The 27,243-nt window shown below is 42.1% G+C and overlaps 1 protein-coding gene across 30 annotated transcripts in view; it reads right to left on the bottom strand.

Moving 5' to 3' along the window:
* LOC118399885 (extended synaptotagmin-1-like) overlaps positions 1-27,243 on the bottom strand; it is a 69,129-nt gene that overhangs the window by 2,497 nt on the left and 39,389 nt on the right. For 7 of the 30 annotated variants that reach the window (XM_052473610.1, XM_052473608.1, XM_052473612.1 and 4 more), the window contains 31 exons: positions 26,338-26,420; positions 26,085-26,133; positions 25,855-25,944; positions 25,533-25,628; positions 25,262-25,333; positions 25,092-25,178; positions 24,771-24,917; positions 23,034-23,203; positions 22,774-22,903; positions 20,210-20,304; positions 19,944-20,085; positions 19,597-19,773; positions 18,768-18,850; positions 14,567-14,615; positions 12,025-12,114; positions 11,594-11,689; positions 11,327-11,398; positions 11,159-11,245; positions 10,730-10,876; positions 10,436-10,605; positions 10,183-10,321; positions 9,510-9,604; positions 9,248-9,389; positions 8,902-9,078; positions 8,517-8,599; positions 8,119-8,167; positions 7,880-7,969; positions 7,473-7,568; positions 6,847-6,918; positions 6,668-6,753; positions 3,591-3,737 (listed from right to left, as the gene is read on the bottom strand). In XM_052473610.1, coding sequence (XP_052329570.1) covers positions 6,673-6,753; positions 6,847-6,918; positions 7,473-7,568; positions 7,880-7,969; positions 8,119-8,167; positions 8,517-8,599; positions 8,902-9,078; positions 9,248-9,389; positions 9,510-9,604; positions 10,183-10,321; positions 10,436-10,605; positions 10,730-10,876; positions 11,159-11,245; positions 11,327-11,398; positions 11,594-11,689; positions 12,025-12,114; positions 14,567-14,615; positions 18,768-18,850; positions 19,597-19,773; positions 19,944-20,085; positions 20,210-20,304; positions 22,774-22,903; positions 23,034-23,203; positions 24,771-24,917; positions 25,092-25,178; positions 25,262-25,333; positions 25,533-25,628; positions 25,855-25,944; positions 26,085-26,133; positions 26,338-26,420 — 3,156 coding nt within the window. In that variant the 3' untranslated portion in view covers positions 3,591-3,737; positions 6,668-6,672. Of the gene's footprint in view, positions 1-2,987; positions 3,120-3,375; positions 3,513-3,590; positions 3,738-6,667; positions 6,754-6,846; positions 6,919-7,472; positions 7,569-7,879; positions 7,970-8,118; positions 8,168-8,516; positions 8,600-8,901; positions 9,079-9,247; positions 9,390-9,509; positions 9,605-10,182; positions 10,322-10,435; positions 10,606-10,729; positions 10,877-11,158; positions 11,246-11,326; positions 11,399-11,593; positions 11,690-12,024; positions 12,115-14,566; positions 14,616-18,767; positions 18,851-19,596; positions 19,774-19,943; positions 20,086-20,209; positions 20,305-22,773; positions 22,904-23,033; positions 23,204-24,770; positions 24,918-25,091; positions 25,179-25,261; positions 25,334-25,532; positions 25,629-25,854; positions 25,945-26,084; positions 26,134-26,337; positions 26,421-27,243 lie in introns of those variants that run through there. The other 23 variants (XM_052473604.1, XM_052473611.1, XM_052473609.1 and 20 more) reach the window with 23 other exon arrangements.

Below are 27,243 nucleotides of genomic sequence, written 5' to 3'. Positions count from 1 at the left end.
CCCCTAATCTTAAAATAGCCTTTGTCCTCGTGGGGACCTGAGAAATGTCCCCACGAGAGAGAATCTTCCTTGGTTAATATCCTTGTGGGGACTTCCAGTACACACGAGGATCATAACTAACACACACACACACCAGGGTTTCCGTTAGCTGGTAATTGACGGCTTTTGGCAGATAAAATTAAAAAAACTTTATTTAACCAGGTAGGCAAGTTGAGAACAAGTTCTCATTTACAATTGCGACCTGGCCAAGATAAAGCAAAGCAGTTCGAGACACAGAATTATGCTTTGCACATTATTATTAAAATAATTCTTCAAGCTCTGTCAAGTTGGTTATTGATCATTGCTAGACAGCCATTTTCAAGTCTTGCCATAGAGTTTCAAGAAGATTTAAGTCAAAACTGTAACTAGACCCCTCAGGAACATTCAATGTCATCTTGGTAAGCAACTCCAGGGTATATTTGGCCTTGTTTTAGATTATTGTCCTGCTGAAAGGTCAATGTCTCCCAGTGTCTGTTGGAAAGCAGAGTGAACCAGGTTTTCCTCTAGGATTTTGCCTGTGTTTATCTCCATTCCATTTAGTTTTATAATTTAAAAAATCCCTAGCGGGGTGGCAGGGTAGCCTAGTGGTTAAATCCCCGAGCTGACACGGTACAAATCTGTCGTTCTGCACCTGACCAGGCAGTTAACCCACTGTTCCTTCATTGAAAATAATAATTTGTTCTTAACTGACTTTCATAGTTAAAAAAAAAATAAAATAAAATAAACACCCATAACATGATCCAGCCATGCTTGAAAATATGAAAAGTGGTACTCAGTGATGTGTTGTGTTTGCCCCAAACATACCACTTTTTATTCAGGACATAAACTTAATTACTTTGCAGGTTACTTTAGTATCTTATTGCAAACAGGATGCATGTTTTTGAATATTTGTATTCTGTACAGGCTTCCTTCTTTTCACTGTCAATTAGGTTAGTATTGTGGAGTAACTACAATGTTTTCCATTCTCATTTTTTTCCAATCACAGCCATTGTAACTATTTTAAAGTCACCATTGACCTTATTGTGAAATCCCTGAGCGGTTTCCATCCTCTCCGGCAACTGAGTTAGAAAGGATGCAGGTATCCTTGTAGTGACTGAGTGTATTCATACACCATCCAAAGTGTTATCAATAACTTCACAATGCTCAAAGGGATATTCAATGTTTTTTTTATAATCTACCAATAGGTGCCCTTCTTTGCGAGGCATTTGGAAAACCTCCCTTGTCTTTGTGGTTGAATCTGTGTTTGAAAATAACTGCTCAACTGAGGGACCTTACAGATAATTAATTATATGTGTGGGGTACAGAGATGAGGTAGTCATTCAAAAATCATGTTAAACACTTATTACACAGAGTGAGTACCTGCAATTTATTATGTGACTTGTTAAGCACATTTTTACTCCTGAACTTATTTAGGCTTGCCATAACAAAGGGGTTGAGTACTTATGGACTCAAGACATTTCAGCTTTTAATTTTCAATTAATTTCAAAAATGTCATATCTCAATTGGATAAATTTTCAACTCAGGCTGTAACACAATACTTTCTGAAGGCACTGTTCTCAGCACTATTCTCAGCACTGTTCTCAGCACTGTTCTCAGCACTGTTCTCAGCACTGTTCTCAGCACTGTTCTCTCACTCCTTGCATGTTGCCTTACATACACGTGCTGATGAGACAGTGAGAGAGAAGCCTTGGGTTACTGTTGATTGCGAAGATGGAGGCCTTTTTCATTGAAATAAAACAAAAGTTAGAGAGTATGCCTATAGTGAAAAGCCTACAAGGGGAAAGTCCTCCGAATGGACAAGCTTTCATGTTGTAGTGGATAAAAATGAGAAGAACGTTGGTGTGTCCAAATGCAGGCAACTGTGCAATTCACTATGCAGGTAGGATGCCATTTTAAAAACTTTTTAAATTACATTTTTATTATTGTAGGCCTATTTACTATCTAAACCAGTTCTTTAAATATACAAAACATGTTTTGTTTCATTCTGTTGAGACATTTTCATTGGCTAAATTAAGTTTGATCTGTCTTTTTAATTGTGTGCTCTATATTTAGTTTAAGACGGTTATTAATAGGCCTGTTGTAAAATAGATATCATTAGGCACTAGCCTTTCTTGGTAATTGCTGCAATATAAACGGTTCAACATTTTTTAGAAGGTTTAAACCAGTTCGCAAGTGTTTTGCTTCATTCTGTTGAGCCATTTTCTTTGACCAAATTAAGATCCAACTGTAATGTTTGCCGCAATATAATATCCTGCTCGTATTTTCCCTGTAAACAATTGCTTGACTTACTATTTATTTTACCCTAATAAAGTTTAGAAACTTTTGTTAAGGTTTGGAGTGGCTATTAGCCTGTTGATATAAAGGCAGTGTGTACTGGCGCTCCAACTGACTTCGACAGTTGATCTTGAGGTGATGAATGTTTTAGGTCTACCAGTGTTACTCCTATAATCTAACAACATAATGTTTATCTTTATAGAAAATGTACGAATTAGCGTCTTTCTGTACACCTATATCTGTATAGCAGAAGCCTATCTGACAAGGATAAAGAAAAGCATGTCGGTGTCGTAGCATGCCCCCGGCATATTTATCTCTATATCGTACAGCTGAACTGTGAGGTGGACAATTATTGTTTTAGGAAAGTAAAAATGAATAAGGCAATATAGATTGTATATGCTACACATCGAAACACAAGGAATTGTATTTTGGCAATTTGTTATAGGCTGTTTTTAAGGACATGTAAATGTGGCTCACTTGGCCCTTGTTTATTGACGGTGCTGGCTGAGAGAGTGGACGCCCTGGGATATGCACCCAATGCACCCAATGCATATCGATGACCGGTCAATTTCTCAAAAGTCCAATAAATGAAAATCTTCCGTCGCTTGTCGTGCGCCGCATTTTCCTAACGGAAACCCTGACACACACACACCAATGCTGATAACATCACACACCTTTCATTATATTCTGGGTTGAGGTCTCTCTTCTTGATGCTTGTCTTCCTCTTGGTGGCCTTGTTTTTGTCAGGCAGCAGCATGAGGGAGACGTAGGTGTCTAGACCTTCTTTACTGGGCGACTCCAGATCCCTATACACAAACACATAACATGTGATCCATGGCCTTAAAAAGTCTTGTCAATTGGTAAGGTAAGAGAAAGAGGTAGAGTATGAGGATTTTTTTGAAAATGTATGATAGGGATATCATTACAGGAAGGGACCCCTTCTTTAGTAATGAGTTTAAAGCTATGCTATATGTAAGGGGCAGTAGTTTTTGCTGACCATCATATCACCTAACAAACTCTGGGCTCTTGCTATATGACATGGTGGAGATGAATGATGCAAACCTGCAGGCGTGGACTGTGATGGTCAGTTTCTTCTTCTTTAGGACATAGGAGAGAGACAGCTTCACCTGCCCACAGTTTCCTGCAGCACACGGAATAATTCCATGACCTATCAGGTCCACCATTTTAGATTCCAGAATCTGTTGAAAGATACATTTCGTAAGTAGTCATTTCAACAAAAACAATTGAGGATATAGAAGTGTGTGTCTGTGTGTAACCTTGAGTTCAGCCCTCAGTAGAATCTGACTGTCAGGTGAGGCTCCATCCAGACTCAGCCACTGATCCAGGACCAGATCTGGTTGTGACAGCAGCTCTCTGACTGGTACCACCAGAGAACCCATCGCCTGATCCCAAGCACTGGAGAGCTGCATGTAGAGAGATGGGTCATTGACAACAGACATACTTTAGTTTCTCAATCTGTAATATGCTGCAGTGTTAATTTTGGCAGATATTATATGCTCACATTGTAGTCATTTCATCCTTTGTTAGTTTCAGTTATCAGTCAACTAAAACTGGAAAATGTTTGTCTCGTTTTAGACACAGCTATTTTAGTCACAGAATAGTCTGTGCATTTTATTCCTATTACATAATGAATATTTAGCCTACCACTAACTTCCATCATGTACACATTCAGATAGCCTTGTACAACTAGGCCTACTATCCCCATGTTTTAAGAAATGTTAGCAAATTTATTGAAAATGAAATACATAAGTATTCACACGCCTTTCCAATGACACTCTAAATTGAGCTCAGTTGCATCCATCATTGGGTAATGGAAAAAATATGGAAGTACCCAGACTCTGCCCATGCCTAGAGCTGGCCGTCTGACCAAACTGAGCAACTGGGCAAGGGAGGTGACCAAGAACCCAATGACCACTCTGAAACTACAGAATTCCATGGCTGAGATGGGAGAACCTGCCAGAAGGACAAGTCTCAACAGCATTTCACCAATCTGAGCTTTATGGGAGTGTGGCCAGAAGGAAACCACTCCTGAGAAAAAGGCACATGACAGACTCTGAGCTATGTCAAAATACTATGTGGTCGAATGGGACAGAAATCTGACTCCTAATATTATTTTTCCCATAGGACCGCGCAACTGAAAGATGTCAATTCTGCCAATGAAAGGAAACTTGACTTGTAACTAACCAACTATACGGAATAAAACATGGAAAGTTTTGGTCCTATATTTCATGAGCTGAAATAAAAGATCCCAACAGTTTTCCAAACACACAAAAACCTTATTTCTCTCAAATGTGTGTACTTCACTGTTAGTGAGCATTTCTCCTTTGCCAAGATAATCCATCCACCAGACAGATGTGGCATATCAAGAAGCTGATTCAACAGCACGATCATTACACAGGTGCACCTTGTGCTGGGGACAATAAAAGGCCCCTCTAAAATGTGCAGTTTTGTCACACAACACAATGCCACAGATTTTGAGGGAGCATGCAATTGTCATGCTGACAGCAGGATTGTCCACCTGAGCTGTTGCCAGAGAATGTAATGTTTACTCTCTCTCTTACTGCGGTCTGAATGTCATGTCAAATAAAATGTCAGTCTCACGTGTAATTTTGATCGCCAACAAAAATTAAGAGTAATTTGTAATAGTTTTCCAGGGCATCTCGGCTTGTTATCGTCAAACTCAGCAAAAAAATTAAACAGCCCTTTTTCAGGACCCTGTCTAAAGATAATTCGTAAAAATCCAAATGATTTAACAGATCTTCATTGTAAAGGGTTTAAACACTATTTCCCATGCTTGTTCAATGAACCACAAACAATTAATGAGCATGCACCTGTGGAACGGTCGTTAAGACACTAACAGCTTACAGACGGTAGGCAATTAAGGTCACAGTTATGAAAACTTAGGACATTTAAGAGGCCTTTCTACTGACTCCGAGAAAAAAAAAATATGCCCAGGGTCCCTGCTTATCTGTGTGAACGTGCCTTAGGCATGCTGCAAGGACGCATGAGGACTGCAGATGTGGCCAGGGCAATGAATTGCAATGTACGTACTGTGAGACGCCTAAGACAGCGCTACAGGGAGACAGGACGGACAGCTGATCGTCCTCGCAGTGGCAGACCACGTGTAACAACACCTGCACAGGATCGGTACATCCGAACATCACACCTGCGGGACAGGTACAGGATGGCAACAACTGCCCGAGTTACACCAGGAATGCACAATCCCTCCATTAGTCCTCACACTGTCCACTATAGGCTGAGAGAGGCTGGACTGAAGGCGTGTAGGCCTGTTGTAAGGCAGGTCCTCACCAGACATCAACGGCAACAATGTCGCCTATGTGCACAAACCCACCGTCGCTGGACCAGACAAGACTGGCAAAAAGTGCTCTTCACTGACAAGTCGCGGTTTTGTCTCACCAGGGGTGATGGTCGGATTCGTGTTTATCATCGAAGGAATGAGCGTTACACCGAGGCCTGTACTCTGGAGCGGGATCGATTTGGAGGTGGAGGGTCCGTCATGGTCTGGGGCGGTGTGTCACAGCATCATCGGAATGAGCTTGTTGTCATTGCAGGCAATCTCAATGCTGTGCGTTACAGGGAAGACATCCTCCTCCCTCATGTGGTACCCTTCCTGCAGGCTCATCCTGACATGACCCTCCATCATGACAAGCCACCAGCCATACTGCTCGTTCTGTGAGTGAGTTCCTGCAAGACAGGAATGTCAGTGTTCTGCCATGGCCAGCGAAGAGCCCGGATCTCAATCCCATTCAGCACGTCTGGGACCTGTTGGATCGAAGGGTGAGGGCTAGGGCCATTCCCCCCCAAAATGTCCAGAAACTTGCAGGTGCCTTGGTGGAAGAGTGGGGTAACATCTCACAGAAAGAACTGGCAAATCTGGTGCAGTCCATGAGGAGGAGATGGACTACAGTACTTAATGCAGCTGGTGGCCACACCAGATACTGACTGTTACTTTTTATTTTGACCCCCCCCCCCACCCCATTCCATTTCAGTTAGTCACATGTCTGTGGAACTTGTTCAGTTTGTCTCAGTTGTTGAATCTTGTTATGTTCATACAAATATTTACACATGTTACGTTTCCTGAAAATAAACACAGTTGACAGTGAGAGGACGTTTCTTTTTTTGCTGAGTTTAGTTTTAGTCAGGAAAAATTGTTCGTTTTTTCGTCATAGTTATTGTTGACAAAATTAACACTGATGTGCTGACTTGAACAACACTTCCACATGGATGGACAATAAAGAAATCGTATTGTGTGTTAAATCAGTAATAAAACAGGAGGCAAAGTGCTTGCAATCACAAATAAACAACCTCTCACCTTCACTATGAGCATCTCTTCTTTGGGATCACGAACCAGAAAGTAGAAAGCCTCCTCCCACTGGGGGAGTTGGTGCGATCACACACCTTCAGAGAGATCGAGGAGATAGGGAAAAAGAGATGTTATTTGGTCAATCTAAGACAAATTACAAGCATGATCTTCTAAGATGAGAACCTCACCTTTGTTCTATATGTTGTCTCTCCCAGAACAAGCTCAGCTCCAGCCTTTGGCTCCTTCCCACTCTTCTTCATCTACAAACACATGTCACTATGGGTAACTCAGTGACATAATATGATACCATCAAATCTTGATCATAAGACAATTAAAGCTGCAATATGTAAAAACTTTTTAGAGATGTGAGTTATATGGTTGTCATTCTCATTGAAAGCAAGTCTAAGAAGCAGTAGATCTGTTCTATGCACTATTTCTATACTTCCCGATCATAAGTTTCAGTCACCAGATTCAGACAACTGAAAATATATTTCACAGCAGTTTAGATGGTTCAATGATTCTCTACACTATACATTGCTTGTTTAGTCAAACTGAAATTAGTCTAATTCTTTGAATTTTAGCAACCAGGATTTGCCAGAGCGATTTCTGCATATTGCATCTATAACACTGAGGTCATATCTCACCAATGAAATAAACTACACAACACAAGAGAACAAGTGTGCACAGACTTACAATTACCAAAGGAAACAACTAGGTGAATCATCGCAGTTTATCACAAACATCAGACAACAGTAGGCTATAAAGATCATGGTAACATGACAACATCAGAGGTGAAAAGTGAAAGGTGACTCACAGGCAGTGAGTGGGCTCTGACCATGTAGACGAAGAGCAGAGCAGCAGAGGGAACAGCCTTGTTCTGGTAGGACTGGAGAGACTGTAGCTGCAGCACCTGGAGCATGGGGAGCCAGGAGTTAAAATGACACATCTTTCAACCTAATGCTGTGCTATTTAATTGTTAAGTGGGGTGGGGGTCCCTAATAAATACAAAAGCCTCATATGAGTTATGTAATTTGAGTCAACTGCATTCTGGATGCAGGAAGAATTCCTTATGTAAACAGTATGAATATGTCATAGGATGATTGTATGAGAGAGAGTAATAGGGGGAGGCAAGAGAGGGTTAAATCAAACTCAGTGAAAGAAAAGATAACAGGGAAAGCGAGAGACGGGGAGACAGAAGAAACTGAAACAGGAAGAACTGACCTGATCCAATCTGTCTGGTTGTGATACTGTTGGTACCCACTCCAGTACCAGGTGAAGACGACCTGACTTCACATCATTCAGAGTGTACCACTGGAACACAGAAATATACCCATAGGCTGTTAACAAATGAGGCACAATAAAATAAAGATGGAAAATAAAGCAAAGCTGTGACAACAGTAATGACCTCACATGGAAGTCAGGCTAGAAAGAGAAGTAAATATCTCAATACACTGACTCACCTGGTCTGTGTACTGGGAACTGATGACATCACTCAGCCTCATCATAAACCTGCACACACACACACACACAAAGCAGATGCTTTGGCAACTCTCCAAAAAGGTATTGTATTCTTTTGACCATTTATATATTTGATATGTGAAAGTAGAAAAGTAGAACGATGTCCTACATTTCAACCATCATGAGACCAAAGTGCATGAAACTGTAACTCTTATCTTGTGTGCATTCCAAATAGCACCCTATTCCATATTTAGTGCACCAATTTTGACTAGGGACCATAGGATTCTGGTCAAACGTTGTGTGCTATATAGGGAATAAGGTGCCCTTGGGGACATAGTCCTTAACTATCAATAGCAGGTTACTGATTAAATGGTGTATAGTTGGGCCAGTTACAACACACCTTCCCAGGAAGTCATCCGCATCCATGTCTTTATCATACAGCTCTACCTGGACCTCCTGACCAGCCTGGGGGTTCAGCACCGTCTGGGGAAACACACATATGTCAGGGAAGATCAATAACAACAAAACTACATATAAATAATACTATTACATGTTAAGGTAAAAAAGGTAGCAAAGGCACACACTTCTAGATGTCTCAGATATATTCTTACATGAGAGAAGCCCTCCAAATACAGTAATTGTAAAAAAGATCAAAAGTCTGTCCTAACACGCATTGCTTTTACTTTCTTCAGTACAGCACAATCCCTTTTACCGCTCATCTAAATGGGCACACAGTTCCAATAGCCGACAGAGATTAATTGAATAAACTACAAGTCCCTCCATACCTCAAACATCTCGTTCCAGGTGGGGTTAAGGTTCTCCTTGATCACATGACTCTTAAACTTGACCACTCCGATGTTGATCTTGACATAGGGGTCACTCTTGCCCTTCTTCAGGCCCCCCATCAGCTTATCCATGGCAACCAGATCCTGGGCCTCCAGTACATGGATTCTCAGCACCCCCTACAAGACAAACAACAGAACTGCAGTGACACACTATAACCTTTTTGAAGGCATCCTAGCATTCTCAAAATACAAACAATATAAGGTCTTGAGATATTTTTTATTCAATTTTAACTTTTGTTCTTGGTAGTATAAATCATTTTTATAGTCCCTTCAGTAAAGCACCCACCTCAGTGCCAAAACATGGGTGAGGGGTAGTGTGAGGAGGGCGTGTTTCAGGGATGACATCAGGCATGACCTCAGCTTCCTCAGGTACAGACACAGAAGGAAGGCTAGACACTGTAGCTCTGGCAATGTCCTCTGTAACAGATCTGAATATTCATAAAGGAACACACACAGCATGTTGATAGCTGCTTCCCACACTGAAGATTATCAATGCAAAGTCAGTGTACATGCAAAGCTCTGTGGATCTGTTGTTGAATGGAGCTCACCCTGCCGTTGGTCCCTGCCAGGGTTGGAGCTCCTCAGTGTCTGCTGTGACTGACAGTTGGGTGATAGGTTCCTCAGTTTCTTCTGGCTCCTCTATCTGTTGGTCAAAAACACATTCCAATGCTTACACCTGCAGTCAATCCTTTTCCCCTGCCATGCAATTCCTATCAAAACCAATTATAACATGTCTCATGAATGCATAAATTATTGTTTTTTTGTTGTTGTTATTTAGCAGATGCTCTTATCTAGAGCGACTTACAGGAGCAATTAGGGTTAAGTGCCTTGCTTAAGGGCACATCAACAAATATTTCACCTAGTCATTTCAGGGGTTCGAACCAGCCGAACCACCTGCCGCTAGGCTAACTGGTAACACAGAAATAAAATCTTGCATAATTTGGTAATCAGCGTGATTAACTACTGGGTCTATATGTGTTAAAAATGGAGTGATCTGGCAGTTTTCTAAGTCCACACCCTTACAAAAGGAAACTGTCAGCCAAGCCCCCCCCCCCCTTCCAATTCCATGTGGGCAAACGCATGAAGCACTCGAAGTAAAGCTGTTTAAGCACTGCCTTCGCCAAATCCTGATATGTCCAAATAAACTGATTTTTCGGTCTACATGCTGAATCTGCCCACGAGGGATTACGCATACAGAGACACCCATACACTGTATCCCACCTCAGTATCAAAGCTGGGGTCAGGGGTGGTGTGTGGTGGGAGTGTCTCAGGAGGGCTGGAGTCTTCTTTAGGGACCTCAAAGACCACCTCTGCTTCCTCAGGTTCAGAGATAGAGGGTTGGCTGGAGACTGCAACAGATCTGAAAACACACAGAGAGACATATACTTAAGGGTTTTATCATTTGCATACAATTTGCAATAAATGTATAACTGCAATTGAACTATTTTAATATTGGGAAGGGCCAAAAACTCACTCCTCAGAGGGCACCTCACTGTGTTGCTTCACCCCAATTGTTGCAGTAACTGGCTGCTCAATGGTAATTTGTTCCTTCTCCTCACTGTAACTCCCACTCATAATAATTTCTGGACCTGAGACAGAGCCTTGTGATACCCCAACACCCTCAGTCATCTTCGAGTTCAGGATCTGTGAACAAAAACATGGAGAGTGCAGTTAAAGTACATAATGTGGCGCTTTGTATAGGCTGTGCACATTTTGTCCCACACTCCAAAACGTTGATTCTTAGTACATGTTTGTGAATGTGTCTCACCTTAAGCTCAGCCCTCAGTAGAATCTGACTGTCAGGTGAGGCTCCATCCAGACTCAGCCACTGATCCAGGACCAAATCTGGTTCTGACAGCAGCTCTCTGACTGGTACCACCAGAGAACCCATCGCCTGATCCCAAGCACTGGAGAGCTAGAGAAAGATAAATAAAGAGGGAATTACACTGAACATAAACATAAAGGCAACATGTAAAGTGTTGGTTCCATGTTTCAAGAGCTGAAATAAAATCTGCACAAAAAGCTTACTTCTCTCAAATTTTGTGCACAAATTGGTTTATATCCCTGTTGGGAGATTTGTGTGGATGAATTGCATTTAACAGAGACTGTGCAAGATGTTTACAGTGAGTGACATTATGTTTTAATTCAACATTATCAATGTTTAGTGACTCCATCCTGAAGCAGACTGAACTCTCACCTTCACTATGAGAATCTCCTCTCTGGGGTCTCGAACCAGGAAGTAGAAAGCCTCTTCCCATTGGGGGGAGTTGGTACGATCACATACCTTCAGAGTGACAGAGAAGTTTACTTTCACGGCAGATCCAATAACAAGTAATGCATTTCAGCTCTAAGGATACTGCCTCACCTTGGTTCTATACGTTGTCTCTCCCAGAACAAGCTCAGCTCCAGCCTTTGGCTCCTTCCCACTCTTCTTCAACTAGGATCACACAGAGACCACACGATACAACAGTCAAAATCAAACACTGATTGTGAGCAACTAGACAAAATAAACCAACATCTGTGCATAATCCATATCACAGCTGCAAAACTAGACAACAATGCATAGCCAGAGTTCAAATGTTCAAAGTGGCAGTGTCTGAGGTGAAGTGGTGAAAGGTCAGAGGTGACTCACAGGCAGTGAGTGGGCTCTGTCCATGTAGACGAAGAGCAGAGCAGCAGAGGGAACAGCCTTGTTCTGGTAGGACTGGAGAGACTGCAGCTGCAGCACCTGGAACATGGGGAGAAAATAGTTAATTTGAAACAACATCTTGCAATAATAATGTTGTGCTCTGTTATGGGCGTCAGGTAGCCTAGCGGTTAAGATCGTTGGGCCAGTAACCGAAAGGTCTCTGGTTAAAAGTTACTCTGGATAAATGACTAACATGTAAAATGTTATGCCTCATGGGTTATGGAATGTGAGTCTTTTGCATAAAGAGTTCTAGGAATACGTCATTGTATGATAGGGAGGGAGGAGAGAAATTGTTGAACTAAACGCATAGTGAAAGAAAATTGGATTGAGAAATGAGAGACGAAGAAACTGAAAAAAGGAGGAGTGGAACTGACCTTATTCAGTGTGTCTGGTTGTGATACTGTTGGTACCCACTCCAGTACCAGGTGAAGACGACCTGACTTCACATCATTCAGAGTGTACCACTGGAACACAGAAATATACCCAATAGCCTGTTTACACATGTAGCACAATAAAATAAAGGGGGGAAATAAAGCTAAGCTTAGCCTCTCAATCGAAAGCTATATTGAAGCAACATGATGGCCTTGACCTAATATTAGGCCTGCAAGTAATAAAAGGGAGTTTGACCTGACATTAGGCCTGCAAGTAATGAAAGTAAGGGAACACCCCCCTGAAATGGACAAAAATGAATGGGAAGTCATTGGCACTGGACAATGCCATATGGCAAATGCCAGGTGTAACACTTTAAAAATCCAACAGATGGCGAGTGCGCTCCACCGTGGTTTTTCATATTGCAAATGTAACACAAGTCAACATCCAAAAGTAAAATTTGGAAAAAGTGAGAAAAAAAAAATCTAAAACTTATCTCCTCCTTAAAAAGGTGCTTTCTGGACCGTTTTTCGAAATTCTTTAGATTTTTTTGTCAATTAATCATGTGTAAGAACTGTAGAATATACTTTTGTCAACTTTTATGATCATATTTTTAAAATGTGTTTTGACTTGTGCATAAGGCACATGTTTTGTCCATTTGCAATATGATTTCATAGGAAGTCAAAAGTCACTTTTTTGGGGCCAAATGGCATAAGAAATGTCCAAATGCATTATGAAAGATTTGAAAATGCCAAATCAGGATGTTATGTCCATTTGCCATGTACCATCACGAATTTGACATGCTCAAAAATACTGCAGAAATGCAAAATTGACTGGCCTGATGAACTCGGGATGGCCGGGCAGTGATAGTGGTTCCTCTCCATCGCTCGTTGTGTTGATTTCATCATGTCCATTTGGTGATGTTTTTTTCACTGTTGAATCATATTGCAAATGCACGTGCATTTGCAATATGTTTCAATGGGCATTTACCATCACAAATTTGTCATGCTCAAAAATCCTGCAGAAATGCAAAATTGACTGGCCTGATGAACACAGAATGGCCGGGCAGTGATAGTTGTTCCTTTCCATCACTTGTTGTGTTGATTTCAGAATATCACTTTGGTGATGGTACCTCACTGTTTAAACATATTGTAAATGGACAATAGTCACCAGCAAGTCACCGTCCATCATTCTGACACCAAACTGATACAAACTGACACCAAACCCACTTTTTACAACTCGTTTAGTAGCCAACTATCACATACTTCAGAGCTGGCCCAAAATTCACAACGCCCTCTGTTCAAACCATAATAAAAATGTAGTTACGTTCTAGCTGCGGGTGCAGTTCTGATGTTATGTGTAGGCCGAGTTTCGGCTCGATAGGTCCTTCGTTGGCTGAGCAAGACCTTAATTGGTGCTGAAAATCCACTTTTTACCATGCCTTGCTACGCTGTCCTTGAATGAGCTATCGGACAGAAACATTGGGGTCCGTCTCTATGGGCCGAGCCGGTTTCAATGCACCTAGTCTTGCGTCTCGGAGACTTTTCTAAATGTTGTCATTTTCGTAATGGTCAAAATGAATTGAAGTCATTGCAAATGTACGAGGCTGTTTCTCGATCCGAGAACCTTCTAGATCTGACCTTTTTAACCCTTGGAAACAGCACCTGTGACACCATTTTAAGGCACTTCCGGTTTACACAGGAAGCTGAAAGTGAACACATATCCTCCTTGGGGTAGGCAATTATAGAATTTTGAGTTTTAAGTCTTTATGTTAAGAACTGACTTACTTACGGAGGGTTTAGTGAGTGTGTGTTATTTCAGAAAATCACAGAAATCTCGCAGAGCTCTGAAGCACACTTTAAAAAGATTCGTATGAACACGCTGCAACCGGATCTGTAACTGTTTAAAAAAAAAACTATTTTTGAACATCACCAATTTGACATTGTACGATTTCTCTTAAATGACGATAGATAAATGTCTGGTTCTTTTTTATTGACACCGGAGGCTCCTTGACGTTGACGTGAAGCAGAAAAATGATTGCTCTATTTTCATTTTGGACATTTAATCCCAGAAAAATGGCCATAACTCAAAACCCGTTGAGGCCTAGATGCCATCTTGTTCGGGGCCAACTGCCAATTATGTCAAACCTATGCTCACCAAGTTTCGGCTTCAAAATATTTTCCGTTTAGGAGATAAGGCCACGTCGTGATTCGTGATGTTTTGTACATTTGCAATATGATTGCATTCGCCCTCTTATGGGATTTACCGGGACAGCGGAAAAATGACCAAAATTGTATTAGTTTATAAAACGGAAACCGAATGTCCGAGAGAGTTCGTTTGATGACTTCCCAGAAGATCCGGCCCTGCCGCACGACCCGACGCAAATTTTACAAACGTTTTCGGACGTCTAGTAAGGGACCGTACATTCGCAATGTGGTCGGTCTCACTAACCATATGGCGAATGTCAAAATGTTACCTTAAGGTAGGGGAGTGCCCCATGGAAGTCAGGCTAGAAACAGAAGTAAATATTTCAATACACTGACTCACCTGGTCTGTGTACTGGGAACTGATGACATCACTCAGCCTCATCATAAACCTACAAAAACACACACACACAAAACAGATGCCCTGGCAACATTTCAAAAAGGAATTGCATTCTTGTGAACATTTTATAGATATATATCTTTGATATGTGAAAGTAGAAAAGTAGAACCATGTCTTATATTTCAAACATTTCAACCACCATGAGACCAAAGTGCATGAAAATGTAAGTCTTATTTTGTGTGCGTCCCAAACATCACCCTATTCCCTATTTAGTGCACTACTTTTGACCAGGGCCCATATAACTCATTTACTGACCATGTTGATACCTTCTGGAAACAAAGTTTGCATTACAAGGAGGATAGGATACACCCAAATAATTTGAAGCACTGGATCCTTTCACAGCATTATAAGGCTGTGTTGAGACAGTGACTTATCAATGACCCAAGCCCAGCTCATTTAATCTCTACCATTGTGTCGCTGAGTTGTCATAATGCTTCAGCAAATCTATATTATCCCAGGGGCTTTGGAAGATACAATATAAGTAACCTAATTTATGTCCTCTTACTGCCCTGAATGCCTCTGTTGATCCTACAGCTATTGTATGCAGTACTCATATGCCTATGAACTAGAGTAATACTGTACTGTTAGCACTGAGGCTGTGCTAGTAGGAAGACCTCTGTGTGCAGCTCACCCTGCACTAATACAAATAACCCAAGCATGTCTACCTCTGCTAAGCATCCCAGAAAAGTGCTAAAAATAGCCCACGTTAACACATGTAGCTTAAGGAACAAGGTTCATGAAATCAATAATTTGCTAGTAACAAATGACATTCATATTGACAATCTCTGAAACTCACTTAGATAATACCTTTTATGATACAGTGGTAGCAATACATGGTTATAACATCTACAGAAAATACAGAAATGCCAAAGGTGGAGGTGTGGCTGTTTATATTCAGAACCACATTCATGTAAAGCTTAGAGAGGATCTCATGTTAAATAGTGTTGAAGTAATATGGCTACAGGTTTACCTACCTCACCTAAAGCCCATTCTGGTAGGAGTGCTAACAGTCAGTATCTGGATAACAAGTGTGAAATGCTTGATAATGTATGTGATATCAATAGAGAGGTATATTTTCTGGGTGATTTAAATATTGACTGGCTTTCATCAGGCTGCCCACTCAAGAGAAAGCTTAAAACTGTAACTATTGCTTGCAACCTGATTCGGGTTATCAATCAACCTACCAGGGTAGTTACGAACAGTACATGAATGAAATCATCAACATGTATTGATCATATCTTTACTAATGCTGCAGAAATTTGCTTTAAAGCAGCATCCAAATGTAGTGATCACAATATAGTAGCCATAACTAGGAAAACCAAAGTTCCAAAGGCTGGGCCTAATATTGTGTATAGGAGGTCATACAATAAGTTTTGTAGTGATTCCTATGTTGTTGATGTGAATAATATTTGTTGGTCAGTGGTGTGTAATGATGAGCAACCAGGCACTGCATTTGAAACATTTATGAAATTGCTTATTCCAGTTACTAATAAGCACGCACCCATTAAGAACATGACTGTAAAAACTGTTAAATCCCTGGATTGATGAGGAATTAAAAAATGGTATGGTTGAGAGGGATGAGGCAAAATAGATGGCAAATAGGTCTGGCTGTACAACCATACTGCAAATTGAGAATACTGCAAATTGAGAAATCATGTGACTAAACTGAATAAAAAGAAGAAACTACACTATGAAACAAAGATTACATAAACAATGATAGTAAAAAGCTTTGGAGCACCTTAAATTATATTTTGGGCAAAAATGTAAACTCTACTCCATCATTCATTGAATCAGATGGCTCATTCATCACAAAACCCACCGATATTGCCAACTACTTTAATTACTTTTTCATTGGCAAGATAAGCAAACTTAGGTATGACATGCCAGTAACAAATGCTGACACAACACATCCAGTTATATCTGACCAAATTATGAAAGACAAGCATTGTAATTTTGAATTCCATACAGTAAGTGTTGGAAGAGGTGAAAAAAGCATTATTGTCTATCAACAATGACAAGCCACTGGGGTCTGACAACTTGGATGGAAAATGACTGAGGATAATAGAGGATGACGTTGCCACTCCTATTTGCCATATCTTCAATTTAAGCCTACAAGAAAGTGTGCCCTCAGGCCTGGAGGGAAGCAAAAGTTATTCCCCTACGTAAGAATAGTAAAGCCCCCTTAACTGGGGTAAACAGCCGACCAATCAGCCTGTTACCAAACCTTAGTAAACCTTTGGAAAAAATGGTGTTTGACCAGATACAATGCTATTTTTTTAAACAAATTGACAACAGACTTTCAGCACGCTGATAGGGAAGGACATTCAATAAACACAGCACGTACACAAATGACTGATGATCAACTGAGAGAAATTGATGACAAAAATATTGTGGGGGCTGTTCTGTTAGACTTCAGTGCGGCTTTTGACATTATAGATTTTTTATTTTTATATACATTTTTTATTTAACCTTTAATTTAACTTGGCAAGTTAGTTAAGAACAAATTCTTATTTACAATGATGGCCTACTCTGGCCAAACCCCGATGACGCTGGGCCAATTGTGCACCGCCCTATAGGACTCCCAATCACGGCCGAATGTGATAAAGCCTGGATTCGAACCAGGTACTATAGTGATGCCTCTTGCACTGAGATGCAGTGCCTTAGACCGCTGTGCCACTCAGGATCCTATAGATCATAGTCTGCTGCTGGAAAAACGTATGTGTTATGGCTTTACACACCCTGCTATATTGTGGATACAGAGTTACCTGTCTAACAGAACACAGAGGGTGTTCTTCAATGGAAGTCTCTCCAACATAATCCAGGTAGAATCAGGAATTCCCCAGGGCAGCTGTCTATGCGCCTTACTTTTTTCAACGCCACTGGCTTTGAGTAAAGCCAGTTTGTCCATGTCTGCAGATGACTCAACAGTAATTCACTAAACCTCAATTAAATTTGTAATGAATAAGGTGGAAATTGAGCAAGTTGCGATGACTAAACTGCTTGGAGTAACCCCAGATAGTAAACTGTCATGGTAAAAACAAAACATATTGATTCAACAGTAGCTAAGATGGGAAGAAGTCTGTCTGAATTCTTAACAGCCCTATCAACAAGGCAGGTCCTACGGGCTCTAGTTTTGTCGCACCTGGACTACTGTTCAGTCATGTGGTCAGGTGCCATAAAGAGGGACTTAGGAAAATTGCAATTGGCTCAGAACAGGGTAGCATGGCTGGCCCTTGGATGAACACAAAGAGCTAACATTAATGTCAATCTCTCCTAGCTCAAAGTGGAGGAGAGATTGACTACATCACTACTTGTATTTGTGAGAGGTATTGACATCAATCAATCAAATGTATTTATAAAGCCCTTTTTACATCATGTCACAAAGTGCTATACAGAAACCCAGCCTAAAACCTCAAACAGCAAGCAATGCAGATGTAGAAGTACAGTGGCTAGGAAAAACTCCTTAGAAAGGCAGGAACCTAGGAAGAAAACTAGAGAGGAGCCAGGCTCTGAGGGGTGGTTGAATGCACCGAACTGTCTCTTTGAACTACTGGCACACAGCTTGGACACCCATGTATACCTCACAAGACATTCCACCAGAGGTCTCTTCACAGTCCCCAAGTCCAAAACAGACTATGGGTGGTGCACAGTACTACATAGAGCCATGACTACATGGAATTCAATTCCACATCAAGTAACTCATGCCAGCAGTAAAATTAGATTTAAAAAACAGATAAAAATATACCTTACGGAACTGTGGGGACTGTAAAGCAACAAAAAGACACATGCATAAAAACACACAATAACATACGCACTATACACACATGTACACATGGATTTTGTGTTATAGATAAGTGGTAGTAGAGTAGAGGCCTGAGGGCGTACACTTAATATGTTGTAAAATCTGTTATGAATGTATTGTAAAGTTTTTAAAATGTATAACTGCCTTAATTTTGCTGGACCCCAGGAAGAGTAGATGTTGCCTTGGCAGCAGCTAATGGGGATTCTTAATAAATACAAAATACAACTCTGGTCAAAAGTTGTGCACTATACAGGTAATAAGGTGCCCTTGGGGACATAGTCCTTAACTATCAATAGCAGGTTACTGATTAAATGGTGTATAGTTGGGCCAGTCACAACACACCTTCCCAGGAAGTCATCCGCATCCATGTCTTTATCATACAGCTCTACCTGGACCTCCTGACCAGCCTGGGGGTTCAGCACCGTCTGGGGAAACACACATATGTCAGGGAAGATCAATAACAACAAAACTACATATAAATAATACTATTACATGTTAAGGCAGAAAGCTAGCAAAGGTCCTCCCGAGACTCTGGGTTCGCGCACAGGCTCTGTCGCAGCCGGCCGCGACCAGGAGGTCGGTGGGGCGATACACAATTGGCCTAGCGTCGTCCGGGTTAGGGAGGGTTTGGCCAGTAGGGATATCCTTGTCTCATCGCGCACCAGCAACTCCTGTGGCGGGCCGGGCGCAGTGCGCGCTAACCAAGGTCACCAGGTGCACAGTGTTTCCTCCGACACATTGGTGCGGCTGGCTTCCAGGTTGGAGGCGCGCTGTGTTAAGAAGTAGTGCGGCTTAGTTGGGTTGTGTTTCGGAGGACGCATGGCTTTCGAGCCCGTACGCATGGCTCCTGAGCCCATACGGGAGTTGTAGCAATGAGACAAGATAGTAATTACTAACAATTGGATACCACGAAATTGGGGAGAAAAGGGGGTAAAATTTATTTAATTGTTTATTTAAAGGTAGCAAAGACACACACTTCTAGATGTCTCAGATATATTCTTACATGAGAGAAGCCCTCCAAATACAGTAATTGTAAAAAATATCAAAAGTCTGTCCTAACACGCATTGCTTTTACTTTTACAGCACAATCCCTTTTACCGCTCATCTAAATGGGCACACAGTTCCAATAGCCGACAGAGATTAATTGAATAAACTACAAGTCCCTCCATACCTCAAACATCTCGTTCCAGGTGGGGTTGAGGTTCTCCTTGATCACATGACTCTTAAACTTGACCACTCCGATGTTGATCTTGACATAGGGGTCACTCTTGCCCTTCTTCAGGCCCCCCATCAGCTTATCCATGGCAACCAGATCCTGGGCCTCCAGTACATGGATTCTCAGCACCCCCTACAGGACAAACAACAGAACTGCAGTGGCACACTATAACCTTTTTTGAAGGCATCCTAGCATTCTCAAAATACAAACAATATAAGGTCTTGAGATATTTTTCATTCATTTTGAACTTTTGTTCTTGGTAGTATAAATCATTTTTATAGTCCCTTCAGTAAAGCACCCACCTCAGTGCCAAAACTTGGGTGAGGGGTAGTGTGAGGAGGGCGTGTTTCAGGGATGACATCAGGCATGACCTCAGCTTCCTCAGGTACAGACACAGAAGGAAGGCTAGACACTGTAGCTCTGTAAATGTCCTCTGTAACAGATCTGAATATTCATAAAGGAACACACACACACAGCATGTTGATAGCTGCTTCCCACACTGAAGATTATCAATGCAAAGTCAGTGTACATGCAAAGCTCTGTGGATCTGTTGTTGAATGGAGCTCACCCTGCCGTTGGTCCCTGCCAGGGATGGAGCTCCTCAGTGTCTGCTGTGACTGACAGTTGGGTGACGGTGATAGGTTCTTCTGGCTTCTCTTTCTGCTGGTCAAAAACACATGTCAATGCTTTCACCTGCAGCTATAAAGTTGTAGAACCATTTCTTGTTCCGTTATACTGTTCCGACCGGCAAAATAAACTTCTGAACCGGTTCGAACCCCAAAAAAGTAACGCTTTATATTGTTTCTTTCTGTTCCTTTTAAAACCTCTGAAACCATATATATATATTTTTACATTTAGCGCAACATTAAATTAGTTCACCAATCATTCAGCTTGCTATGGAGAGGGCAAGCTATAGCTCAGTGAGTTGTTTGCATGCGTGATGGAAGTGAAAAGTGTCGGGTGCGAGATCCAACTGAAATTTTGTGGGTAGGGGGAGAGTGAGAGAGGGTGGAGGATGGGGCTTGTCTTGGAGTGCTGGGCATTTTGTGGGTAGGGAGAGAGTGAGAGAGGGTGGAGGATGGGGCTTGTCTTGGAGTGCTGGGCATTTTGTGGGTAGGGAGAGAGTGAGAGAGGGTGGAGGATGGGGCTTGTCTTGGAGTGCTGGGCATTTCGTGGGTAGGGAGAGAGTGAGAGAGGGTGGAGGATGGGGCTTGTCTTGGAGTGCTGGGCATTTCGTGGGTAGGGAGAGAGTGAGAGAGGGTGGAGGATGGGGCTTGTCTTGGAGTGCTGGGCATTTCGTGGGTAGGGAGAGAGTGAGAGAGGGTGGAGGATGGGGCTTGTCTTGGAGTACTGGGCATTTTGTGGGTAGGGAGAGAGTGAGAGAGGGTGGAGGATGGGGCTTGTCTTGGAGTGCTGGGCATTTCGTGGGTAGGGAGAGAGTGAGAGAGGGTGGAGGATGGGGCTTGTCTTGGAGTGCTGGGCATTTTGTGGGTAGGTAGAGAGTGAGAGAGGGTGGAGGATGGGGCTTGTCTTGGAGTACTGGGCATTTTGTGGGTAGGGAGAGAGTGAGAGAGGGTGGAGGATGGGGCTTGTCTTGGAGTGCTGGGCATTTTGTGGGTAGGTAGAGAGTGAGAGAGGGTGGAGGATGGGGCTTGTCTTGGAGTACTGGGCATTTTGTGGGTAGGTAGAGAGTGAGAGAGGGTGGAGGATGGGGCTTGTCTTGGAGTGCTGGGCATTTTGTGGGTAGGGAGAGAGAGAGAGGGTGGAGGATGGGGCTTGTCTTGGAGTACTGGGCATTTTGTGGGTAGGAAGAGAGTGAGAGAGGGTGGAGGATGGGGCTTGTCTTGGAGTGCTGGGCATTTTGTGGGTAGGGAGAGAGAGAGAGGGTGGAGGATGGGGCTTGTCTTGGAGTACTGGGCATTTTGTGGGTAGGGAGAGAGTGAGAGAGGGTGGAGGATGGGGCTTGTCTTGGAGTACTGGGCATTTTGTGGGTAGGTAGAGAGTGAGAGAGGGTGGAGGATGGGGCTTGTCTTGGAGTGCTGGGCATTTTGTGGGTAGGGAGAGAGAGAGAGGGTGGAGGATGGGGCTTGTCTTGGAGTACTGGGCATTTTGTGGGTAGGGAGAGAGTGAGAGAGGGTGGAGGATGGGGCTTGTCTTGGAGTACTGGGCATTTTGTGGGTAGAGAGAGAGTGAGAGAGGGTGGAGGATGGGGCTTGTCTTGGAGTACTGGGCATTTTGTGGGTAGGGAGAGAGTGAGAGAGGGTGGAGGATGGGGCTTGTCTTGGAGTGCTGGGCATTTTGTGGGTAGGGAGAGAGTGAGAGAGGGTGGAGGATGGGGCTTGTCTTGGAGTGCTGGGCATTTTGTGGGTAGGCAGAGAGTGAGAGAGGGTGGAGGATGGGGCTTGTCTTGGAGTGCTGGGCATTTTGGGATGGCATGCATTATCTGAATTAGGCCTACAGAACTATACCTACGGAGGAGCGGCTTCTATGGAGGAACTTTGACTGTCTTTGAACTTCAGAGATACTTTAACGTTGGACCAGACCTAGCTAGCTAGCTAACAAGCTTGTGTGTGCGGAGCATCACCAGAATAAAAAACAAGTCTTACCTTTTGGTAATTAATAAATCCACTGTGAATAACGATAGAATCCCTAACTAGCATTGAAAAAGTACATCCATTATTCTGTAATTAAAAATCTCTCTCCCTATCTTCTGAATTACGCTTGTAACATCAGTAGGCTACAGTAGACTATGCTTCAGAGTGGGAGCGGCAGGTAGCCTACACACACACAAACACACTGGCAAAGATTTTCAGCTGGCAGGCAGACACTGGAATAAGTTTCTGAGTGACAGAGGGAGGGCTTTGCATAGACGCTTTGTTGTGGTTTTTGTGGGACTGGAAAAAAATGCCCTGAACGTAAAATAACGTTATTAACCGTTTCCCATGCTTTTAATGACTTTGGTTCCCGGTTCTGATCTGTCTGATCTGTTCTGAATGTCTCTATTTTCCAGTTTTCAGTTCTGTTCCCTGAACCAGTTCCAACCACTGATTGTGACAGGAAAAAATATTGACTCTGAATACAATTCAGACAGAATGATATGCATACAGAGGCATCCACCTACTGATTGCCTACCTCAGTTTCAAAGCTGGGGTCAGGGGTGTAGAGTGTCTCAGGAGGGCTGGGGTCTTCTTTAGGGACCTCAAAGACAACCTCTGCTTCCTCAGGTTCAGAGATAGAGGGTTGGCTAGAGACTGCAACAGATCTGAAAACACACAAAGAGACATATGCCAAAATGTTTTATAATTGACATACACTGCATACATTTGCATATAAATTGCAATCAACTTCTAAAAACTATTTGAATATTGGGAGGGGCCAAGACAAAAACTCACTCCTCAGAGGGCACCTCACTGTCTTGGTCCTCCTCAATGGTCGCAGTAACTGGCTGCTCAATAGTGATTGGTTCTTCCTCCTCACTGTAACTCCAACTAGTAATAGTTTCTGGACCTGAGACAGAGCCTTGTGGTACCCCAACACCCTCAGTCATCTTCGAGTTCAGGATCTTTGAATGAAAACATGCCACTAATAATTTTTGACAATGTCAGACTGCCAGTTGCAGGTAAAGTACATAATGTGGCGCTTTGTGTACTCTATGGCACACTCAAAAATGTTGATTGATAGTATACAGTACCTATAGAAAGTCTACACCCCTTTTACATTTGTTCACATTTTGTAGCGTAACAAAGTGGGATTGTATTTCTTTTGTCATTGATCTACATAAAATACTCCATAATGTTAAAGTGGAAAGAAAATTCACCCTCTTTGTTTAAGCAAGCCTTAATAAGTTCAGAAGTAAAATATCGCTTAACAAATCACATAAGTTATATGGACTCACTCTGTGTGAAATAATAGGGGTTGACATGATTTTTTAATGACTACCCCTTCCTGTCTTCCACATACATACAACATCTGGTCCCTCAGTCAAGTATTGCATTTCAGGCACAGGCACAGATTCAACTACAAAGACCAGGGAGCTTTTCGAAAGCCTCATAAAGAAGGACAGTGATTGGTAGATGGCTAACAATAACAAATCAGACATTGAATATAATATGGTCAATTTAATCATTATTGTGTGGATGATTTATTAAACCATTATTAAACCATCCAGACACATTTTTTTATTTTTTTTATTTTACCTTTATTTTACTGTTATGGGGCAGAACGACAGATTTGTACCTTGTCAGCTCGGGGTTTGAACTTGCAACCTTCCGGTTACTAGTCCAACGCTCTAACCACTAGGCTACCCTGCCGCCCCTGCTTTGAGCTGCAGACAGGAAGGAAACTGCTTAGGGATGTCACCATGAAACCATTGGTGATTTTAAAACAGCAGAAATCAATGGCGGTGATGGGAGTAGAACATTGTATTGACTCCACAATAATGACCTAAATGACAGAGTGAAAAGAAGAATACAAATATAAAGAATACAAATATTCCAAAACATTCAAGGCGGCATGAAAGTAAACCTGCGGAAAAAAATGAGAACTGCCTCCTTATTTGCAAGCAAGGGTATGCTTGACATGGGCAACGACTGGGGGTTTTTCAGGATGAAAAGAAACGGGATGGTGCTAAGCACAGGCCAAATACTAGAGGAAAATCTTCTTCAGTCTGCTTTACACCAGACACGAGAAGAAGAATTCACATTTTAGCAGGACACTATTTATTGTACCTTTATTTAACCGGGCAAGTCAGTTAAGAACAAATTCTTATTTTCAATGACGGCCTAGGAACAGTGGGTTAACTGCCTGTTTTAGGTGTGCAAAGCTCTTATGAGATTTACACAAGAAGACTCACAGCTGTCATCGCTGCCTAAAGGTATTTCTAACATGTATTGATTGGCTCAGGGGGGTGAATACTTATCTAATCAAGGTATATTAGGGTTTTATTTAGTACTCATATATATTTTTTAAAATCAAATCAAGTATTCTGTGTAGATTGTTGACAAAAAAAGACAATTCAATAAATTTGTATCTCACTTTGTAACACAATAAAATGTGAAGAAATCAAAGTGGGGTGTAGACATTCTCTAGGCACTGTAGAGGACCATAGAGGATATAGAAGTGTGTCTCACCTTCAGTTCAGCCCTCAGTAGAATCTGACTGTCAGGTGAGGCTCCATCCAGACTCAGCCACTGATCCAGGACCAGATCTGGTTCTGACAGCAGCTCTCTGACTGGTACCACCAGAGAACCCATCGCCTGATCCCAAGCACTGGAGAGCTAGAGAAAGATAAATAAAGAGTGATTAGAAAGGAAAAGATAAAAGGGGAGATTTGTGTGGATGAATTGCATTTAACATAGACTGTGCAAGATGTTTACAGTGAGTGACATTATGTTTTAATTAAACATTATCCATGTTTAGTGACTCCATCCTGAAGCAGACTGAACTCTCACCTTCACTATGAGAATCTCCTCTCTGGGGTCACGAACCAGGAAGTAGAAAGCCTCTTCCCATTGGGGGGAATTGGTACGATCACACACCTTCAGAGAGACAGAGAAATTGACTTTCACGGCAGATCCTGTTACGAGTCATGCATTTGAGATCTACATGTGCGGTTTCTCACCTTGGTTCTGTAGGTTGTCTCTCCCAGAACAAGCTCAGCTCCAGCATTTGGCTCCTTCCCACTTTTCTTCAACTACAAACACACAGGGATCACACAATACAACAGTCAAAATCAAACACTACTGAGCAATTCAAAAGATTGAACATATAAACATTTATGCATAACACATATAACAGCTGCCAAAACTAGACATCAACCTGAAGCCAAAGTTCAAAAGTTCAAAATAGCTCAGTGACAGAGGTGAAGTGGTGAAAGGTCAGAGGTGACTCACAGGCAGTGAGTGGGCTCTGTCCATGTAGACGAAGAGCAGAGCAGCAGAGGGAACAGCCTTGTTCTGGTAGGACTGGAGAGACTGCAGCTGCAGCACCTGGAGCATGGGGAGAAAAGAGTTCAATCACTTTGAAATAACATCAAAACAGGTGGTTAAAATGTTAAAAACGAGTAATAGAATGAGAGAGAGATGGGGAGAAGGGGTACTGAGATGGGGAGAGGTGAGGACAGGGCAAAAGTAACACTGGAAAACTACAGAGGGGAGGCTGAGGTGTGAAAAATATATAAATTGAAGAGACAGAACGGTGGGAAGTAGAACTGACCTGATCCAGTCTGTCTGGTTGTGATACTGTTGGTACCCACTCCAGTACCAGGTGAACACGACCTGACTTCACATCATTCAGAGTGTACCACTGGAAAAGAGACAAGAAACCACACATCACACGGTGTACTAAAACTAAAACACACATTATACAGATGAGTGTACCGACTACCGATGTAAGCGAGTACAGACATCATTTAGTACACGAGCAGAGAGAGATGTAAGCATTACCTGGTCTGTATACTGGGAGTGTATGATGTCTCTCATACTGATGTTACACCTGTACACAGGAGGGAAAAATACAGCCAGAGATCAAACAACACTTTGACAGGGAACAACATGGCTAACAAAAAGTACAGGACCCAACCTGGAAGTATACCACATGGAATCCTATTCTCTACATAGTGCACTAATTAGTGTCAAAAGCAGTGCACTTTATATTCGGCATAGGGTTCCATTTGGAACGCAGAGCAGCTCCTCTCACCTGCCCAGGAAGTCATCCTTGTCCATATCTTTATCATACAGCTCTACCTGGACCTCCTGATCTGACTGTGGGGTCATCACCGTCTGGGGAAACACATCATATTGACGGTAACACTTAGAGAGGAAACTATAAGTAAACCCATAGAGCAGGAGTCATGACAGTCGTTGACAGACAACATGTCATAAATACTTCATATGAATATTCTTAAGTGTAGAAAGTTCACATTTCTACTCCTATTCATCAGAAAGCAATAGATTGCATGAAACATAATTCCACAAAGAACAGTTTCCAGACTTTCCACAGACAAAGCCCCCAGTTAGAAAAAAGAGAGACTACAGCGGATGCAGAGAGCTAACGTTGAATCAGGTGAGAAATGGCAGACATAACAGGGTTGACTCACGTCAGAATACAATGTTGGGTAGACTTATGGCCAGAGCTGGGGTCAATTCTAAAGTTGGTATACAAGGTTACTTAGGAGTTACCTGAAAAAATGTCTGTTTTGTTTAGAGAAGTAAAACAAATATATTCAGAGAAGTTTAAAACTTGTTAGGTCTTTTTTCCCGAATTTCTGCCTGACTGACGTGCCCAAAGTAAACTGCCTGTTACTCAGGCCCAGAAGCCAGGATATGCATATAATTGGTAGCATTGTATAATGAATAAGACTATAAAATAATGCATAAGACTATAACACAATTGCTATGGTAGGAGAAAATAAAAATATATATATTTTTTAGATCCCAGGCTCTTATAATGGAAAGCTATGGGTCCTATGCAATTCCAGCTCCCAGATTGCAATTCATATGACTTCAACAGTCTTTGTTCAAGGTTTCAGGCTTGATTTCTTCCCAAACGAGGAAGAATTTTGAGTTTTGGCACTGGGAGTCACAATTGGAAATCAGTCTGTGC

This window comes from Oncorhynchus keta, chromosome 21 (genome assembly GCF_023373465.1).
Source record: "Oncorhynchus keta strain PuntledgeMale-10-30-2019 chromosome 21, Oket_V2, whole genome shotgun sequence".
In the NCBI taxonomy this organism is placed as follows: domain Eukaryota; kingdom Metazoa; phylum Chordata; class Actinopteri; order Salmoniformes; family Salmonidae; genus Oncorhynchus; species Oncorhynchus keta.
Note: the sequence above shows the minus strand (reverse complement) of the source record. Positions and strands in the feature narration are given on the sequence as shown.